Here is a 17,621-nt window from a genome sequence, read left to right as displayed (position 1 = left end):
CCCGACGGTGTGTGTGTGTGACCGTCCTCCTCTCCCCCACCCCCCGACGGTGTGTGTGTGTCACACCGTCCCTCTCTCCCCCACCCCCCGACGGTGTGTGTCACACCGTCCCCTCTCCCCCACCCTCCGACGGTGTGTGTCACACCGTCCCCTCTCCCCCACCCTCCGACGGTGTGTGTGTGTGACCGTCCCTCTCTCCCACCCCCCGACGGTGTGTGTGTGTCACACCGTCCCCCTCTCCCCCACCCCCCGGCGGTGTGTGTGTGTGTGTGCGACCGTCCCTCTCTCCCCCACCCCGACGGTGTGTGACCGTCCCTCTCCCCCACCCTCCGACGGTGTGTGTGTGTGACCGTCCCTCTCCCCCACCCCCTGACGGTGTGTGTGTGTCACACCGTCCCCCTCTCCCCCACCCCCCGACGGTGTGTGTGTGTGACCGTCCCTCTCCCCCACCCCCTGACGGTGTGTGCGTCTCCCCCAGGGTGCGAGGAGCTGGCGGCCGAGTTCCGCCTGCAGGAGATCGACGGGCAGGCACTGCTCCTGCTGAAGGAGGAGCACCTGATGACGACCATGAACATCAAGCTGGGGCCCGCGCTGAAGATCTGCGCCCGCATCAACCTGCTGAAGGAGGCGTAGAGGGGGTGGGCAGCGGGGCGGCCGAGAGCGTGAGTGCGTGAGCGAGTGGGGAAGGGGAGAGCGAACGAGGCCGAGGAGACGACGGGAGGGTCTGTCCGCCCGGGGAGGAGGGTGGGTGCCTGTCGGCGTGGAATAAAGGTTCAAACCTGCTCGGCTGGCGTCTGTGCTGATTGGAAAACGAGGCGGACTCGAGGCCGGACAACTTTTATTAAAAGACCCGGTCCGCGTTACAGAGCGCGAAAGCCCTCTCCCCTTACGGACACCGCCGCGGTCCCCCCTCCTCGTTCCCTCACATGGGCAGCAGGTGCTCGTCCCTCTCGTCCTCCTCCTCGTCATCGGCCCCCCCCAGGGGCTGCGAGCCCACGCCCCGGTACGAGGGGGGCGGGGAGCGCGACTTGGAGCGGAACACAAGATCGCAGCCGTCCTGGGGAGGGGAGGGGGCAGACTGGTCAGCGATCCCCATTCCTCCCCACTTGCGGCCCACCCAGTCAAAGCCAATCCCCCCTCCATCGTGCACCTATCAAACACTCTCTGAAACGACCCTGCCTCAACCACTACACCGACAGGGCAATCCACACACCCACCACTCTCTGTGTAAACTAACTCACCTCTCTAATCCAGGCAGCGTCCCGGTAAATCTCCGCACCCTCTCTAATCCAGGCAGCGTCCCGGTGAATCTCCTCTGCACCCTCTCTAATCCAGGCAGCGTCCCGGTGAATCTCCTCTGCACCCTCTCTAATCCAGGCAGCGTCCCGGTGAATCTCCTCCGCACCCTCTCTAATCCAGCCAGCGTCCCGGTGAATCTCCTCCGCATCCTCTCTAATCCAGACAGCGTTTCGGTGAATCTCCTCTGCACCCTCTCTAATCCAGACAGCGTCCCGGTGAATCTCCCCCGCACCCTCTCTAATCCAGACAGCGTCCCGGTGAATCTCCTCCGCACCCTCTCTAATCCCGGCAGCGTCCCGGTGAATCTCCTCCGCACCCTCTCTAATCCAGGCAGCGTCCCGTTGAATCTCCTCTGCACCCTCTCTAATCCAGGCAGCGTCCCGGTGAATCTCCTCCGCACCCTCTCTAATCCAGACAGCGTCCCGGTGAATCTCCTCCGCACCCTCTCTAATCCAGGCAGCTTCCGGGTGAATCTCCTCTGCACCCTCTAATCCAGGCAGCGTCCCGGTGAATCTCCTCTGCACCCTCTCTAATCCAGACAGCGTCCCGGTGAATCTCCTCTGCACCCTCTCTAATCCAGGCAGCGTCCCGGTGAATCTCCTCTGCACCCTCTCTAATCCAGACAGCGTCCCGGTGAATCTCCTCTGCACCATCTCTAATCCAGGCAGCTTCCCGGTGAATCTCCTCTGCACCCTCTCTAATCCAGACAGCGTCCCGGTGAATCTCCTCTGCACCCTCTCTAATCCAGGCAGCGTCCCGGTGAATCTCCTCCGCACCCTCTCTAATCCAGACAGCGTCCCGGTGAATCTCCTCCGCACCCTCTCTAATCCAGGCAGCTTCCCGGTGAATCTCCTCTGCACCCTCTCTAATCCAGACAGCGTCCCGGTGAATCTCCTCTGCACCCTCTCTAATCCAGGCAGCGTCCCGGTGAATCTCCTCCGCACCCTCTCTAATCCAGACAGCGTCCTGGTGAATCTGCTCCTCACCCATGCCACGTCCCTCTACTCTCTCGGACAGGGAGCGTTCCGTTCACAAACCCCCGCGCCCCGCACTCACTCACCGCGGTCAAGTTGCCCACCTCCTGCCAGAAGGAGTGGTTGGGGAACTGGTCGATGCCCTTTGCCTTCAGTACCAGCCGCTGGTACAGGAACCCACCCAGGAGGTAGAGGCAGAGGAGGGTCACGAACCTGCGGTGAGGGGGGGGGGGGGGAAGAGTTAGTCTGGGGAGCGGACTCTCTCAGTCCCGTTACCCCCTGCACCCTCTGCATTCCTCCCCCCTCTCCGACCCACCATTCCTTCCTCCCTCCCCCTTCCCCCCGGACCCACAGGATCAGCGGCACGGATCCGGTGCCGAGGTTCCCGGACACCCTGCCCTTCCCGCTCTCTCCCTCCCCCTCTCCGTCCCCCTTCCCCCCGGACAAAATGAACCACCTCTCACTTCTCTGGGTTGAACTCCATCTGCCACCTCTCAGCCTGGTTTTGCATCCTATCGATGTCCGTTGTAACCCCGCTCCTCCACACTGCCAACAGTCCAACCGTTTCCCGGAGCCTCCCTCCCTCACCCCTCCCCTCGTACTCACAGGATCAGCAGCACTGATCCGGTGCTGAGTTTCGTGACGGTCCTGGGACAGGCCAGGCTGCTGTCCATCTCGAAAAGGTAAAAGCAGTCCGAGACTTTCTCCCGCTGTTCGAGGACCACCTTGAACTGGGCCTTCGAGGGGGGAGAGAGAGCGTCTGTGAAGAGGGCACGAGCAGACATCTACCGCCCCTCCCGCCCCCCCCCCCCAGGGGCACAGGCAGGACGAGCTGGGAGTGAGTCACCGTGGAACGCAGGGACCCACCCAGGAGCGGAGACAGTGAGCCGAGGACGGGGTCAGTGTCGCAGGACACCGGATAAGATTCGGGTTTCTCCACACTTCAAATTTCACTGAGTTCAATACCATACATAACTTAAAAGAAAATAAAATAAATCAGAAAATCAGTTACTGCCTCGATGAGTCTCCTCACATCCTCCTTCACTCCCAAGAGAAAAGCTTCAGCTGACTCAGCCTCTCCTCATAAAACACGGTCTCTAATCCCGGCAGCGTCCCGGTGAATCTCCTCTGCACCCTCTCTAATCCCGGCAGCGTCCCGGTGAATCTCCTCTGCACCCTCTCTAATCCAGGCAGCGACCCGGTGAATCTCCTCTGCACCCTCTCAAATCCAGACAGCGTCCCGGTGAATCTCCTCCGCACCCTCTCTAATCCAGGCAGCGTCCCGGTGAATCTCCTCCGCACCCTCTCTAATCCAGGCAGCGTCCCGGTGAATCTCCTCCGCACCCTCTCTAATCCAGGCAGCGTCCCGGTGAATCTCCTCCGCACCCTCTCTAATCCAGGCAGCGTCCCGGTGAATCTCCTCCGCACCTTCTCTAATCCGGACAGCGTCCCGGTGAATCTCCTCCGCACCCTCTCTAATCCAGGCAGCGTCCCGGTGAATCTCCTCCGCACCCTCTCTAATCCAGGCAGCGTCCCGGTGAATCTCCTCCGCACCCTCTCTAATCCAGGCAGCGTCCCGGTGAATCTCCTCCGCACCCTCTCTAATCCAGGCAGCGTCCCGGTGAATCTCCTCCGCACCCTCTCTAATCCAGGCAGCGTCCCGGTGAATCTCCTCCGCACCCTCTCTAATCCAGGCAGCGTCCCGGTGAATCTCCTCCGCACCTTCTCTAATCCGGGCAGCGTCCCGGTGAATCTCCTCCGCACCCTCTCTAATCCGGGCAGCGTCCCGGTGAATCTCCTCCGCACCCTCTCTAATCCAGGCAGCGTCCCGGTGAATCTCCTCCGCACCCTCTCTAATCCAGGCAGCGTCCCGGTGAATCTCCTCCGCACCCTCTCTAATCCAGGCAGCTTCCCGGTGAATCTCCTCCGCACCCTCTCTAATCCAGACAGCGTCCCGGTGAATCTCCTCCGCACCCTCTCTAGTCCAGACAGCATCCCGGTGAATCTCCTCTGCACCCTCTCTAATCCAGACAGCGTCCCGGTGAATCTCCTCCGCACCCTCTCTAATCCAGACAGCGTCCTGGTGAATCTCCTCTGCACCCTCTCTAATCCAGACAGCGTCCTGGTGAATCTCCTCCGCACCCTCTCTAATCCAGGCAGCATCCTGGTGATTCTCCTCTGCACCCTCTCTAATCCAGGCAGCGTCCCGGTGAATCTCCTCTGCACCCTCTCTAATCCAGGCAGCGTCACGGTGAATCTCCTCTGCACCCTCTCTAATCCAGGCAGCGTCCTGGTGATTCTCCTCTGCACCCTCTCTAATCCAGGCAGCGTCCCGGTGAATCTCCTCCGCACCCTCTATAATCCAGGCAGCGTCCTGGTGATTCTCCTCTGCACCCTCTCTAATCCCGACAACGTCCCGGTGAATCTCCTCCGCACCCTCTCTGATCCAGGCAGCGTCCCGGTGAATCTCCTCTGCACCCTCTCTAATCCAGGCAGAGTCCCGGTGAATCTCCTCTGCACCCTCTCTAATCCAGGCAGCCTCCTGGTGAATCTCCTCTGCACCCTCTCCAATCCCGGCAGCGTCCCGGTGAATCTCCTCTGCACCCTCTCTAATCCCGGCAGCGTCCCGGTGAATCTCCTCTGCACCCTCTCTAATCCCGGCAGCGTCCCGGTGAATCTCCTCTGCACCCTCTCTAATCCGGACAGCGTCCCGGTGAATCTCCTCTGCACCCTCTCTAATCCAGGCAGCGTCCCGGTGAATCTCCTCCGCACCCTCTCTAATCCAGGCAGAGTCCCGGTGAATCTCCTCCGCACCCTCTCTAATCCAGGCAGCGTCCCGGTGAATCTCCTCCGCACCCTCTCTAATCCAGACAGCGTCCCGGTGAATCTCCTCCGCACCCTCTCTAATCCAGGCAGCGTCCCGGTGAATCTCCTCTGCACCCTCTCTAATCCAGGCAGCGTCCCAGTGAATCTCCTCTGCACCCTCTCTAATCCAGACAGCATCCTGGTCAATCTCCTATGCACCCTCTCTAATCCCGGCAGCGTCCCGGTGAATCTCCTCTGCACCCTCTCTAATCCAGGCAGTGTCCCGGTGAATCTCCTCTGCACCCTCTCTAATCCAGACAGCGTCCAGGTGAATCTCCTCTGCACCCTCTCTAATCCAGGCAGCGTCCCGGTGAATCTCCTCTGCACCCTCTCTAATCCAGGCAGCGTCCCAGTGAATCTCCTCTGCACCCTCTCTAATCCAGACAGCGTCCCGGTGAATCTCCTCCGCACCCTCTCTAATCCAGGCAGCGTCCCGGTGAATCTCCTCCGCACCCTCTCTAATCCAGGCAGCGTCCCGGTGAATCTCCTCCGCACCCTCTCTAATCCAGGCAGCGTCCCGGTGAATCTCCTCCGCACCCTCTCTAATCCAGGCAGCGTCCCGGTGAATCTCCTCCGCACCCTCTCTAATCCAGGCAGCGTCCCGGAGAATCTCCTCCGCACCCTCTCTAATCCAGGCAGCGCCCCGGTGAATCTCCTCCGCACCCTCTCTAATCCAGGCAGCGTCCCGGTGAATCTCCTCCGCACCCTCTCTAATCCAGACAGCGTCCCGGTGAATCTCCTCCGCACCCTCTCTAGTCCAGACAGCGTCCCGGTGAATCTCCTCTGCACCCTCTCTAATCCAGACAGCGTCCCGGTGAATCTCCTCCGCACCCTCTCTAATCCAGACAGCTTCCCGGTGAATCTCCTCCACACCCTCTCTAATCCAGGCAGCGTCCCGGTGAATCTCCTCTGCACCCTCTCTAATCCAGACAGCGTCCTGGTGAATCTCCTCTGCACCCTCTCTAATCCAGACAGCGTCCTGGTGAATCTCCTCCGCACCCTCTCTAATCCAGGCAGCATCCTGGTGATTCTCCTCTGCACCCTCTCTAATCCAGGCAGCGTCCCGGTGAATCTCCTCTGCACCCTCTCTAATCCAGGCAGCGTCACGGTGAATCTCCTCTGCACCCTCTCTAATCCAGGCAGCGTCCTGGTGATTCTCCTCTGCACCCTCTCTAATCCAGGCAGCGTCCCGGTGAATCTCCTCCGCACCCTCTCTAATCCAGGCAGCGTCCTGGTGATTCTCCTCTGCACCCTCTCTAATCCCGACAACGTCCCGGTGAATCTCCTCCGCACCCTCTCTGATCCAGGCAGCGTCCCGGTGAATCTCCTCTGCACCCTCTCTAATCCAGGCAGAGTCCCGGTGAATCTCCTCTGCACCCTCTCTAATCCAGGCAGCCTCCTGGTGAATCTCCTCTGCACCCTCTCCAATCCCGGCAGCGTCCCGGTGAATCTCCTCTGCACCCTCTCTAATCCCGGCAGCGTCCCGGTGAATCTCCTCTGCACCCTCTCTAATCCCGGCAGCGTCCCGGTGAATCTCCTCTGCACCCTCTCTAATCCGGACAGCGTCCCGGTGAATCTCCTCTGCACCCTCTCTAATCCAGGCAGCGTCCCGGTGAATCTCCTCCGCACCCTCTCTAATCCAGGCAGAGTCCCGGTGAATCTCCTCCGCACCCTCTCTAATCCAGGCAGCGTCCCGGTGAATCTCCTCCGCACCCTCTCTAATCCAGACAGCGTCCCGGTGAATCTCCTCCGCACCCTCTCTAATCCAGGCAGCGTCCCGGTGAATCTCCTCTGCACCCTCTCTAATCCAGGCAGCGTCCCGGTGAATCTCCTCTGCACCCTCTCTAATCCAGGCAGCGTCCTGGTGAATCTCCTCTGCGCCCTCTCTAATCCAGGCAGCGTCCCGGTGAATCTCCTCCGCACCCTCTCTAGTCCAGACAGCATCCCGGTGAATCTCCTCTGCACCCTCTCTAATCCAGACAGCGTCCCGGTGAATCTCCTCCGCACCCTCTCTAATCCAGACAGCGTCCTGGTGAATCTCCTCTGCACCCTCTCTAATCCAGACAGCGTCCTGGTGAATCTCCTCCGCACCCTCTCTAATCCAGGCAGCATCCTGGTGATTCTCCTCTGCACCCTCTCTAATCCAGGCAGCGTCCCGGTGAATCTCCTCTGCACCCTCTCTAATCCAGGCAGCGTCACGGTGAATCTCCTCTGCACCCTCTCTAATCCAGGCAGCGTCCTGGTGATTCTCCTCTGCACCCTCTCTAATCCAGGCAGCGTCCCGGTGAATCTCCTCCGCACCCTCTCTAATCCAGGCAGCGTCCTGGTGATTCTCCTCTGCACCCTCTCTAATCCCGACAACGTCCCGGTGAATCTCCTCCGCACCCTCTCTGATCCAGGCAGCGTCCCGGTGAATCTCCTCTGCACCCTCTCTAATCCAGGCAGAGTCCCGGTGAATCTCCTCTGCACCCTCTCTAATCCAGGCAGCCTCCTGGTGAATCTCCTCTGCACCCTCTCCAATCCCGGCAGCGTCCCGGTGAATCTCCTCTGCACCCTCTCTAATCCCGGCAGCGTCCCGGTGAATCTCCTCTGCACCCTCTCTAATCCCGGCAGCGTCCCGGTGAATCTCCTCTGCACCCTCTCTAATCCGGACAGCGTCCCGGTGAATCTCCTCTGCACCCTCTCTAATCCAGGCAGCGTCCCGGTGAATCTCCTCCGCACCCTCTCTAATCCAGGCAGAGTCCCGGTGAATCTCCTCCGCACCCTCTCTAATCCAGGCAGCGTCCCGGTGAATCTCCTCCGCACCCTCTCTAATCCAGACAGCGTCCCGGTGAATCTCCTCCGCACCCTCTCTAATCCAGGCAGCGTCCCGGTGAATCTCCTCTGCACCCTCTCTAATCCAGGCAGCGTCCCAGTGAATCTCCTCTGCACCCTCTCTAATCCAGACAGCATCCTGGTCAATCTCCTATGCACCCTCTCTAATCCCGGCAGCGTCCCGGTGAATCTCCTCTGCACCCTCTCTAATCCAGGCAGTGTCCCGGTGAATCTCCTCTGCACCCTCTCTAATCCAGACAGCGTCCAGGTGAATCTCCTCTGCACCCTCTCTAATCCAGGCAGCGTCCCGGTGAATCTCCTCTGCACCCTCTCTAATCCAGGCAGCGTCCCAGTGAATCTCCTCTGCACCCTCTCTAATCCAGACAGCGTCCCGGTGAATCTCCTCCGCACCCTCTCTAATCCAGGCAGCGTCCCGGTGAATCTCCTCCGCACCCTCTCTAATCCAGGCAGCGTCCCGGTGAATCTCCTCCGCACCCTCTCTAATCCAGGCAGCGTCCCGGTGAATCTCCTCCGCACCCTCTCTAATCCAGGCAGCGTCCCGGTGAATCTCCTCCGCACCCTCTCTAATCCAGGCAGCGTCCCGGAGAATCTCCTCCGCACCCTCTCTAATCCAGGCAGCGCCCCGGTGAATCTCCTCCGCACCCTCTCTAATCCAGGCAGCGTCCCGGTGAATCTCCTCCGCACCCTCTCTAATCCAGACAGCGTCCCGGTGAATCTCCTCCGCACCCTCTCTAGTCCAGACAGCGTCCCGGTGAATCTCCTCTGCACCCTCTCTAATCCAGACAGCGTCCCGGTGAATCTCCTCCGCACCCTCTCTAATCCAGACAGCTTCCCGGTGAATCTCCTCCACACCCTCTCTAATCCAGGCAGCGTCCCGGTGAATCTCCTCTGCACCCTCTCTAATCCAGACAGCGTCCTGGTGAATCTCCTCTGCACCCTCTCTAATCCAGACAGCGTCCTGGTGAATCTCCTCCGCACCCTCTCTAATCCAGGCAGCATCCTGGTGATTCTCCTCTGCACCCTCTCTAATCCAGGCAGCGTCCCGGTGAATCTCCTCTGCACCCTCTCTAATCCAGGCAGCGTCACGGTGAATCTCCTCTGCACCCTCTCTAATCCAGGCAGCGTCCTGGTGATTCTCCTCTGCACCCTCTCTAATCCAGGCAGCGTCCCGGTGAATCTCCTCCGCACCCTCTCTAATCCAGGCAGCGTCCTGGTGATTCTCCTCTGCACCCTCTCTAATCCCGACAACGTCCCGGTGAATCTCCTCCGCACCCTCTCTGATCCAGGCAGCGTCCCGGTGAATCTCCTCTGCACCCTCTCTAATCCAGGCAGAGTCCCGGTGAATCTCCTCTGCACCCTCTCTAATCCAGGCAGCCTCCTGGTGAATCTCCTCTGCACCCTCTCCAATCCCGGCAGCGTCCCGGTGAATCTCCTCTGCACCCTCTCTAATCCCGGCAGCGTCCCGGTGAATCTCCTCTGCACCCTCTCTAATCCCGGCAGCGTCCCGGTGAATCTCCTCTGCACCCTCTCTAATCCGGACAGCATCCCGGTGAATCTCCTCTGCACCCTCTCTAATCCAGGCAGCGTCCCGGTGAATCTCCTCCGCACCCTCTCTAATCCAGGCAGAGTCCCGGTGAATCTCCTCCGCACCCTCTCTAATCCAGGCAGCGTCCCGGTGAATCTCCTCCGCACCCTCTCTAATCCAGACAGCGTCCCGGTGAATCTCCTCCGCACCCTCTCTAATCCAGGCAGCGTCCCGGTGAATCTCCTCTGCACCCTCTCTAATCCAGGCAGCGTCCCGGTGAATCTCCTCTGCACCCTCTCTAATCCAGGCAGCGTCCTGGTGAATCTCCTCTGCGCCCTCTCTAATCCAGGCAGCGTCCCGGTGAATCTCCTCTGCACCCTCTCTAATCCAGACAGCGTCCCGGTGAATCTCCTCTGCACCCTCTCTAATCCAGGCAGCGTCCCGGTGAATCTCCTCTGCACCCTCTCTAATCCAGGCAGCGTCCCGGTGAATCTCCTCTGCACCCTCTCTAATCCAGACAGCGTCCCGGTGAATCTCCTCTGCACCCTCTCTAATCCAGACAGCATCCTGGTCAATCTCCTATGCACCCTCTCTAATCCCGGCAGCGTCCCGGTGAATCTCCTCTGCACCCTCTCTAATCCAGGCAGTGTCCCGGTGAATCTCCTCTGCACCCTCTCTAATCCAGACAGCGTCCAGGTGAATCTCCTCTGCACCCTCTCTAATCCAGGCAGTGTCCCGGTGAATCTCCTCTGCACCCTCTCTAATCCAGACAGCGTCCCAGTGAATCTCCTCTGCACCCTCTCTAATCCAGACAGCGTCCCGGTGAATCTCCTCTGCACCCTCTCTAATACAGGCAGCGTCCCGGTGAATCTCCTCTGCACCCTCTCTAATCCAGACAGCGTCCCGGTGAATCTCCTCTGCACCCTCTCTAATCCAGGCAGCTTCCCGGTGAATCTCCTCTGCACCCTCTCTAATCCAGACAGCGTCCCGGTGAATCTCCTCCGCACACTCTCTAATCCAGGCAGCGTCCCGGTGAATCTCCTCCGCACACTCTCTAATCCAGACAGCGTCCCGGTGAATCTCCTCTGCACCCTCTCTAATCCAGGCAGCTTCCCGGTGAATCTCCTCTGCACCCTCTCTAATCCAGACAGCGTCCCGGTGAATCTCCTCTGCACCCTCTCTAATCCAGACAGCGTCCCGGTGAATCTCCTCTGCACCCTCTCTAATCCAGACAGCGTCCCGGTGAATCTCCTCTGCACCCTCTCTAATCCAGACAGCGTCCTGCTGAATAAGTGTGGCTAAGCATGGTTTAAAAGTGCTGCAAATTTCCCTCCGAGCGCCTGTATTCATCCAGCGGCTAACGTATACCGACTGAACCACCCCATCAGCTCTGAGGGATAGGGGGACGTGCTGGGAACTCGGGGAGCTCTGTCGACTCGGGAGAAAGTACGCAGGATCGAAGGGGACACACACTCACCGAGACCACGCCGGGCTCGCAGGAAACCATCAGCAATGCCTTCCGCCGCTCCCCCTGGCAGTGAGTTCTGTACGGGTCGCCGTCTCCGAAGAGAAGCAGGATCCAGTCACCTGGGCAGAGGAAATAATCACTCGTAAACTCGCGCACATGCACCAGTGGAGTCAGGCTTCAGATTGGGACGTGGTGGCTGAGTGTGGAAGGGTCTGAGAAGCACAGATTTGGCAAAACCCACAGTGGATCACCCTGCACACCGTCCCATCACACACTCCCGGGGTCAGACACAGAGTGAATCTCCCTCCACACCGTCCCATCACACACTCCCGGGGTCAGACACAGAGTGAATCTCCCTCCACACCGTCCCATCACACACTCCCGGGGTCAGACACAGAGTGAATCTCCCTCCACACTGTCCCATCACACACTCCCGGGGTCAGACACAGAGTGAATCTCCCTCCACACTGTCCCATCACACACTCCCGGGGTCAGACACAGAGTGAATCTCCCTCCACACCGTCCCATCACACACTCCCGGGGTCAGACACAGAGTGAATCTCCCTCCACACCGTCCCATCACACACTCCCGGGGTCAGACACAGAGTGAATCTCACTCCACACTGTCCCATCACACACTCCCGGGGTCAGACACAGAGTGAATCTCCCTCCACACCGTCCCATCACACACTCCCGGGGTCAGACACAGAGTGAATCTCCCTCCACACCGTCCCATCACACGCTCCCGGGGTCAGACACAGAGTGAATCTCCCTCCACTCCGTCCCATCACACACTCCCGGGGTCAGACACAGAGTGAATCTCCCTCCACGCCGTCCCATCACACACTCCCGGGGTCAGACACAGAGTGAATCTCCCTCCGCACCGTCCCATCACACACTCCCGGGGTCAGACACAGAGTGAATCTCCCTCCACACCGTCCCATCGCACACTCCCGGGGTCAGACACAGAGTGAATCTCCCTCCACACCGTCCCATCGCACACTCCCGGGGTCAGACACAGAGTGAATCTCCCTCCACACCGTCCCATCACACACTCCCGGTGTCAGACACAGAGTGAATCTCCATCCACACCGTCCCATCGCACACTCCCGGGGTCAGACACAGAGTGAATCTCCCTCCACACCGTCCCCTCACACACTCCCGGGGTCAGACACAGAGTGAATCTCCCTCCACACCGTCCCATTGCACACTCCAGGGTTCAGACACAGAGTGAATCTCCCTCCACACCGTCCCATCACACACTCTCCCGGGGTCAGATACAGAGTGAATCTCCCTCCACACCGTCCCATCACACTCTCCCAGGGTCAGACACAGAGTGAATCTCCCTCCACACCGTCCCATCACACTCTCCCGGGGTCAGACACAGAGTGAATCTCCCTCCACACCATCCCATCACACTCTCCCGGGGTCAGATACAGAGTGAATCTCCCTCCACACCGTCCCATCACACACTCCCGGGGTCAGACACAGAGTGAATCTCCCTCCACACCGTCCCATCACACTCTCCCGGGGTCAGATACAGAGTGAATCTCCCTCCACACCGTCCCATCACACACTCCCGGGGTCAGACACAGAGTGAATCTCCCTCCGCACCGTCCCATCACACACTCCCGGGGTCAGACACAGAGTGAATCTCCCTCCACACCGTCCCATCTCACACTCCCGGGGTCACACACAGAGTGAATCTCCCTCCACACCGTCCCATCACACACTCCCGGGGTCAGACACAGAGTGAATCTCCCTCCGCACCGTCCCATCACACACTCCCGGGGTCAGACACAGAGTGAATCTCCCTCCACACCGTCCCATCACACACTCCCGGGGTCAGACACAGAGTGAATCTCCCTCCACACCGTCCCATCTCACACTCCCGGGGTCAGACACAGAGTGAATCTCCCTCCACACCGTCCCATCACACACTCCCGGGGTCAGACACAGAGTGAATCTCCCTCCACACCGTCCCATCACACACTCCCGGGGTCAGACACAGAGTGAATCTCCATCCACACCGTCCCATCACACACTCCTGGGGTCAGACACAGAGTGAATCTCCCTCCACACCGTCCCATCACACTCTCCCGGGGTCAGAGACAGAGTGAATCTCCCTCCACACCGTCCCATCACACACTCCCGGGGTCAGACACAGAGTGAATCTCCCTCCACACCGTCCTATCACACACTCCCGGGGTCAGACACAGAGTGAATCTCCCTCCACACCGTCCCATCACACACTCCCGGGGTCAGACACAGAGTGAATCTCCCCCCACACCGTCCCATCACACACTCCCGGGGTCAGACACAGAGTGAATCTCCCTCCACACCGTCCCATCACACTCTCCCGGGGTCAGACACAGAGTGAATCTCCATCCACACCGTCCCATCACACACTCCCGGGGTCAGACACAGAGTGTATCTCCCTTCACACCGTCCCATCACATACTCCCGGGGTCAGACACACAGTGAATCTCCCTCCGCACCGTCCCATTACACTCTCCCGGGGTCAGACACAGAGTGAATCTCCCTCCACACCGTCCCATCGCACACTCCCGGGGTCAGACACAGAGTGAATCTCCCTCCACACCGTCCCATCGCACACTCCCGGGGTCAGACACAGAGTGAATCTCCCTCCACACCGTCCCATCACACACTCCCGGGGACAGACACAGAGTGAATCTCCCTCCACACCGTCCCATTACACACTCCCGGGGTCAGACACAGAGTGAATCTCCCTCCACACCGTCCCATCACACACTCCCGGGGACAGACACAGAGTGAATCTCCCTCCACACCGTCCCATCACACACTCCCGGGGTCAGACACAGAGTGAATCTCCATCCACACCGACCCATCACACTCTCCCGGGGTCAGACACAGAGTGAATCTCCCTCCACACCGTCCCCTCACACCCTCCCGGGGTCAGACACAGAGTGAATCTCCATCCACACCGACCCATCACACACTCCCGGGGTCAGACACAGAGTGAATCTCCCTCCACACCGTCCCATCACACACTCCCGGGGTCAGACACAGAGTGAATCTCCATCCACACCGTCCCATCACACACTCCTGGGGTCAGACACAGAGTGAATCTCCCTCCACACCGTCCCATCACACTCTCCCGGGGTCAGAGACAGAGTGAATCTCCCTCCACACCGTCCCATCACACACTCCCGGGGTCAGACACAGAGTGAATCTCCCTCCACACCGTCCTATCACACACTCCCGGGGTCAGACACAGAGTGAATCTCCCTCCACACCGTCCCATCACACACTCCCGGGGTCAGACACAGAGTGAATCTCCCCCCACACCGTCCCATCACACACTCCCGGGGTCAGACACAGAGTGAATCTCCCTCCACACCGTCCCATCACACTCTCCCGGGGTCAGACACAGAGTGAATCTCCATCCACACCGTCCCATCACACACTCCCGGGGTCAGACACAGAGTGTATCTCCCTTCACACCGTCCCATCACATACTCCCGGGGTCAGACACACAGTGAATCTCCCTCCGCACCGTCCCATTACACTCTCCCGGGGTCAGACACAGAGTGAATCTCCCTCCACACCGTCCCATCGCACACTCCCGGGGTCAGACACAGAGTGAATCTCCCTCCACACCGTCCCATCGCACACTCCCGGGGTCAGACACAGAGTGAATCTCCCTCCACACCGTCCCATCACACACTCCCGGGGACAGACACAGAGTGAATCTCCCTCCACACCGTCCCATTACACACTCCCGGGGTCAGACACAGAGTGAATCTCCCTCCACACCGTCCCATCACACACTCCCGGGGACAGACACAGAGTGAATCTCCCTCCACACCGTCCCATCACACACTCCCGGGGTCAGACACAGAGTGAATCTCCATCCACACCGACCCATCACACTCTCCCGGGGTCAGACACAGAGTGAATCTCCCTCCACACCGTCCCCTCACACCCTCCCGGGGTCAGACACAGAGTGAATCTCCATCCACACCGACCCATCACACACTCCCGGGGTCAGACACAGAGTGAATCTCCCTCCACACCGTCCCATCACACTCTCCCGGGGTCAGACACACAGTGAATCTCCCTCCACACCGTCCCATCACACACTCCCGGGGTGAGACACAGAGTGAATCTCCCTCCACACCGTCCCATCACATACTCCCGGGGTCAGACACAGAGTGAATCTCCCTCCACACCGTCCCATCACATACTCCCGGGGTCAGACACAGAGTGAATCTCCCTCCACACCGTCCCATCACACACTCCCGGGGTCAGACACAGAGTGAATCTCCCTCCACACCGTCCCATCACACACTCCCGGGGTCAGACACAGAGTGAATCTCCCCCCACACCGTCCCATCACACACTCCCGGGGTCAGACACAGAGTGAATCTCCCTCCACACCGTCCCATCACACACTCCCGGGGTCAGACACAGAGTGAATCTCCCTCCACACCGTCCCATCACACACTCCCGGGGTCAGACACAGAGTGAATCTCCCTCCACACCGTCCCATCACACACTCCTGGGGTCAGACACAGAGTGAATCTCCCTCCACACCGTCCCATCACACACTCCCGGGGTCAGACACAGAGTGAATCTCCCTCCACACCGACCCATCACACACTCCCGGGGTCATAGACAGAGTGAATCTCCCTCCGCACCGTCCCATCACACACTCCCGGGGTCACACACAGAGTGAATCTCCCTCCGCACCGTCCCATCACACACTCCTGGGGTCAGACACAGAGTGAATCTCCCTCCACACCGTCCCATCACACACTCCCGGGGTCAGACACAGAGTGAATCTCCCTCCACACCGTCCCATCACACACTCCCGGGGTCAGACACAGAGTGAATCTCCCTCCACACCGTCCCATCACACACTCCCGGGGTCAGACACAGAGTGAATCTCCCTCCACACCGTCCCATCACACACTCCCGGGGTCAGACACAGAGTGAATCTCCCTCCTCACCGTCCCATCACACACTCCCGGGGTCAGACACAGAGTGAATCTCCCTCCACACCGTCCCATCACACACTCCCGGGGTCAGACACAGAGTGAATCTCCCTCCGCACCGTCCCATCACACACTCCCGGGGTCAGACACAGTGTGAATCTCCATCGCACACTCACTGCCACCGATGACCTGGGTCGAGTTGATGCGGCCGATGACTTTGGTGTCGTTCTTCACTTTGTGGTTGAGCTGGACCACGGCGGCGGTGGGGTCTCCGGGGAGCACGCTGTCACAGAGCCGGAAATTGTAGCTGTACTCCTCCTGGGTTGAGGCGTTGACAGTCTTCACTGTAAATCTGAGGTAAAGAGTGCCGGACAGTGGAAGTTAAACGCTGACCAGACCGTTTGCAGGACACCGCTCCCCCTCAGTCGCTCCACCCTCTCCCCATCCGTCCCAATTCCCCTTCTCCCTCACCCTCAGGAACCTCCCCCTTCCCTCAGTCGCTCCCTCCCCCTCCCCTCCCTTACACCCCAGGTCCCTCCCCTTTACCTCAACCTCAGGTCCCTCCCCTCCCTCAGCCTCTCCTCTACTCCCCCTCCCTCAACCTCAGTTCCCTCTCCTCCTCTCCCCGTCCCTCACCCTCTCCCTCCCCACCCTCTCCCCCTCCCTCAACCTCAGGTCCCTCCCCTCCCTCACCCTCTCCTCCACTCCCCCCTCACCCGCCTGGTCCCTCCCCTCCCTCACCTCTCCTCCCCTCAACCTCAGGTCCCTTACCCTCTCCCTCCCGCTCCCCTCCCTCACCCTATCCTGTACTCCCCCTCCCTCAACCTCAGGTCCCTCTCCTCCACTCCCCATCCCTCACCCTCTCCTCCCCTCCACTCCCCGTCCCTCACCCTCACCTCCACTCCCCACCCTCAGGTCCCTCTCCTCCACTCCCCGTCCCTCACCCTCTCCTCCGCTCCCCACCCTCAGGTCCCTCTCCTCCACTCCCCGTCCCTCTCCCTCTCCTCCACTCCCCACCCTCAGGTCCCTCTCCTCCACTCCCCGTCCCTCTCCCTCTCCTCTCCTCACCGTCCCTCACACTCTCCTCCCTTCCACGTCCCTCAGGTCCCTCTCCTCCACTCCCCGTCCCTCTCCCTCTCCTCCACTCCCCGTCCCTCTCCCTCTCCTCCACTCCCCGTCCCTCTCCCTCTCCTCCACTCCCCATTACTCTCCCTCTCCCCCACTTCCCGTCCCTCTCCCTCTCCTCCACTCCCCGTCCCTCACCCTCTCCTCCACTCCCCACCCACAGGTCCCTCTCCTCCACTCCCCATCCCTCACCCTCTCCTCCACTCCCCACCCTCAGGTCCCTCTCCTCCACTCCCCGTCCCTCTCCCTCTCCTCCACTCCCCGTCCCTCTCCATCTCCTCCACTCCCCGTCACTCTCCCTCTCCCCGTCCCTCTCCCTCTCCTCCACTCCCCATCCCTCACCCTCTCCTCCGCTCCCCACCCTCAGGTCCCTCTCCCCCACTCCCCGTCCCTCTCCCTCTCCTCCACTCCCCATTACTCTCCCTCTCCCCCACTCCCCGTCCCTCTCCCTCTCCTCCACTCCCCGTCCCTCACCCTCTCCTCCACTCCCCACCCTCAGGTCCCTCTCCTCCACTCCCCATCCCTCACCCTCTCCTACACTCCCCACCCTC

The 17,621-nt window shown here is 60.3% G+C and overlaps 1 protein-coding gene across 2 annotated transcripts; it reads right to left on the bottom strand.

The window, feature by feature from the left end:
- Nucleotides 1-821: 821 nt before the first annotated feature.
- On the bottom strand, nt 822-16,317 carry m6pr (mannose-6-phosphate receptor (cation dependent)). 2 transcript variants are annotated; one of them, XM_059960247.1, is made up of 5 exons: nt 16,122-16,317; nt 10,976-11,085; nt 2,880-3,010; nt 2,378-2,486; nt 822-1,057 (listed from the first exon to the last, which is right to left on the bottom strand). In XM_059960247.1, the coding sequence occupies exons 2-5, from the start codon at nt 11,003-11,005 to the stop codon at nt 923-925; spliced, it is 405 nt and encodes a 134-aa protein (XP_059816230.1). In that variant the 5' UTR covers nt 11,006-11,085; nt 16,122-16,317; the 3' UTR covers nt 822-922. The 2 variants fall into 2 exon arrangements, with proteins under 2 accessions (XP_059816230.1, XP_059816229.1); XM_059960246.1 differs by having other exon boundaries at nt 2,360-2,486; nt 16,122-16,316.
- Between the last annotated feature and the right edge of the window lie 1,304 nt (nt 16,318-17,621).

This window comes from Hypanus sabinus, unplaced genomic scaffold (genome assembly GCF_030144855.1).
Source record: "Hypanus sabinus isolate sHypSab1 unplaced genomic scaffold, sHypSab1.hap1 scaffold_2362, whole genome shotgun sequence".
NCBI classification, from domain to species: Eukaryota; Metazoa; Chordata; class Chondrichthyes; order Myliobatiformes; family Dasyatidae; genus Hypanus; species Hypanus sabinus.
This window is presented reverse-complemented; position numbering and strand designations above follow the sequence as displayed.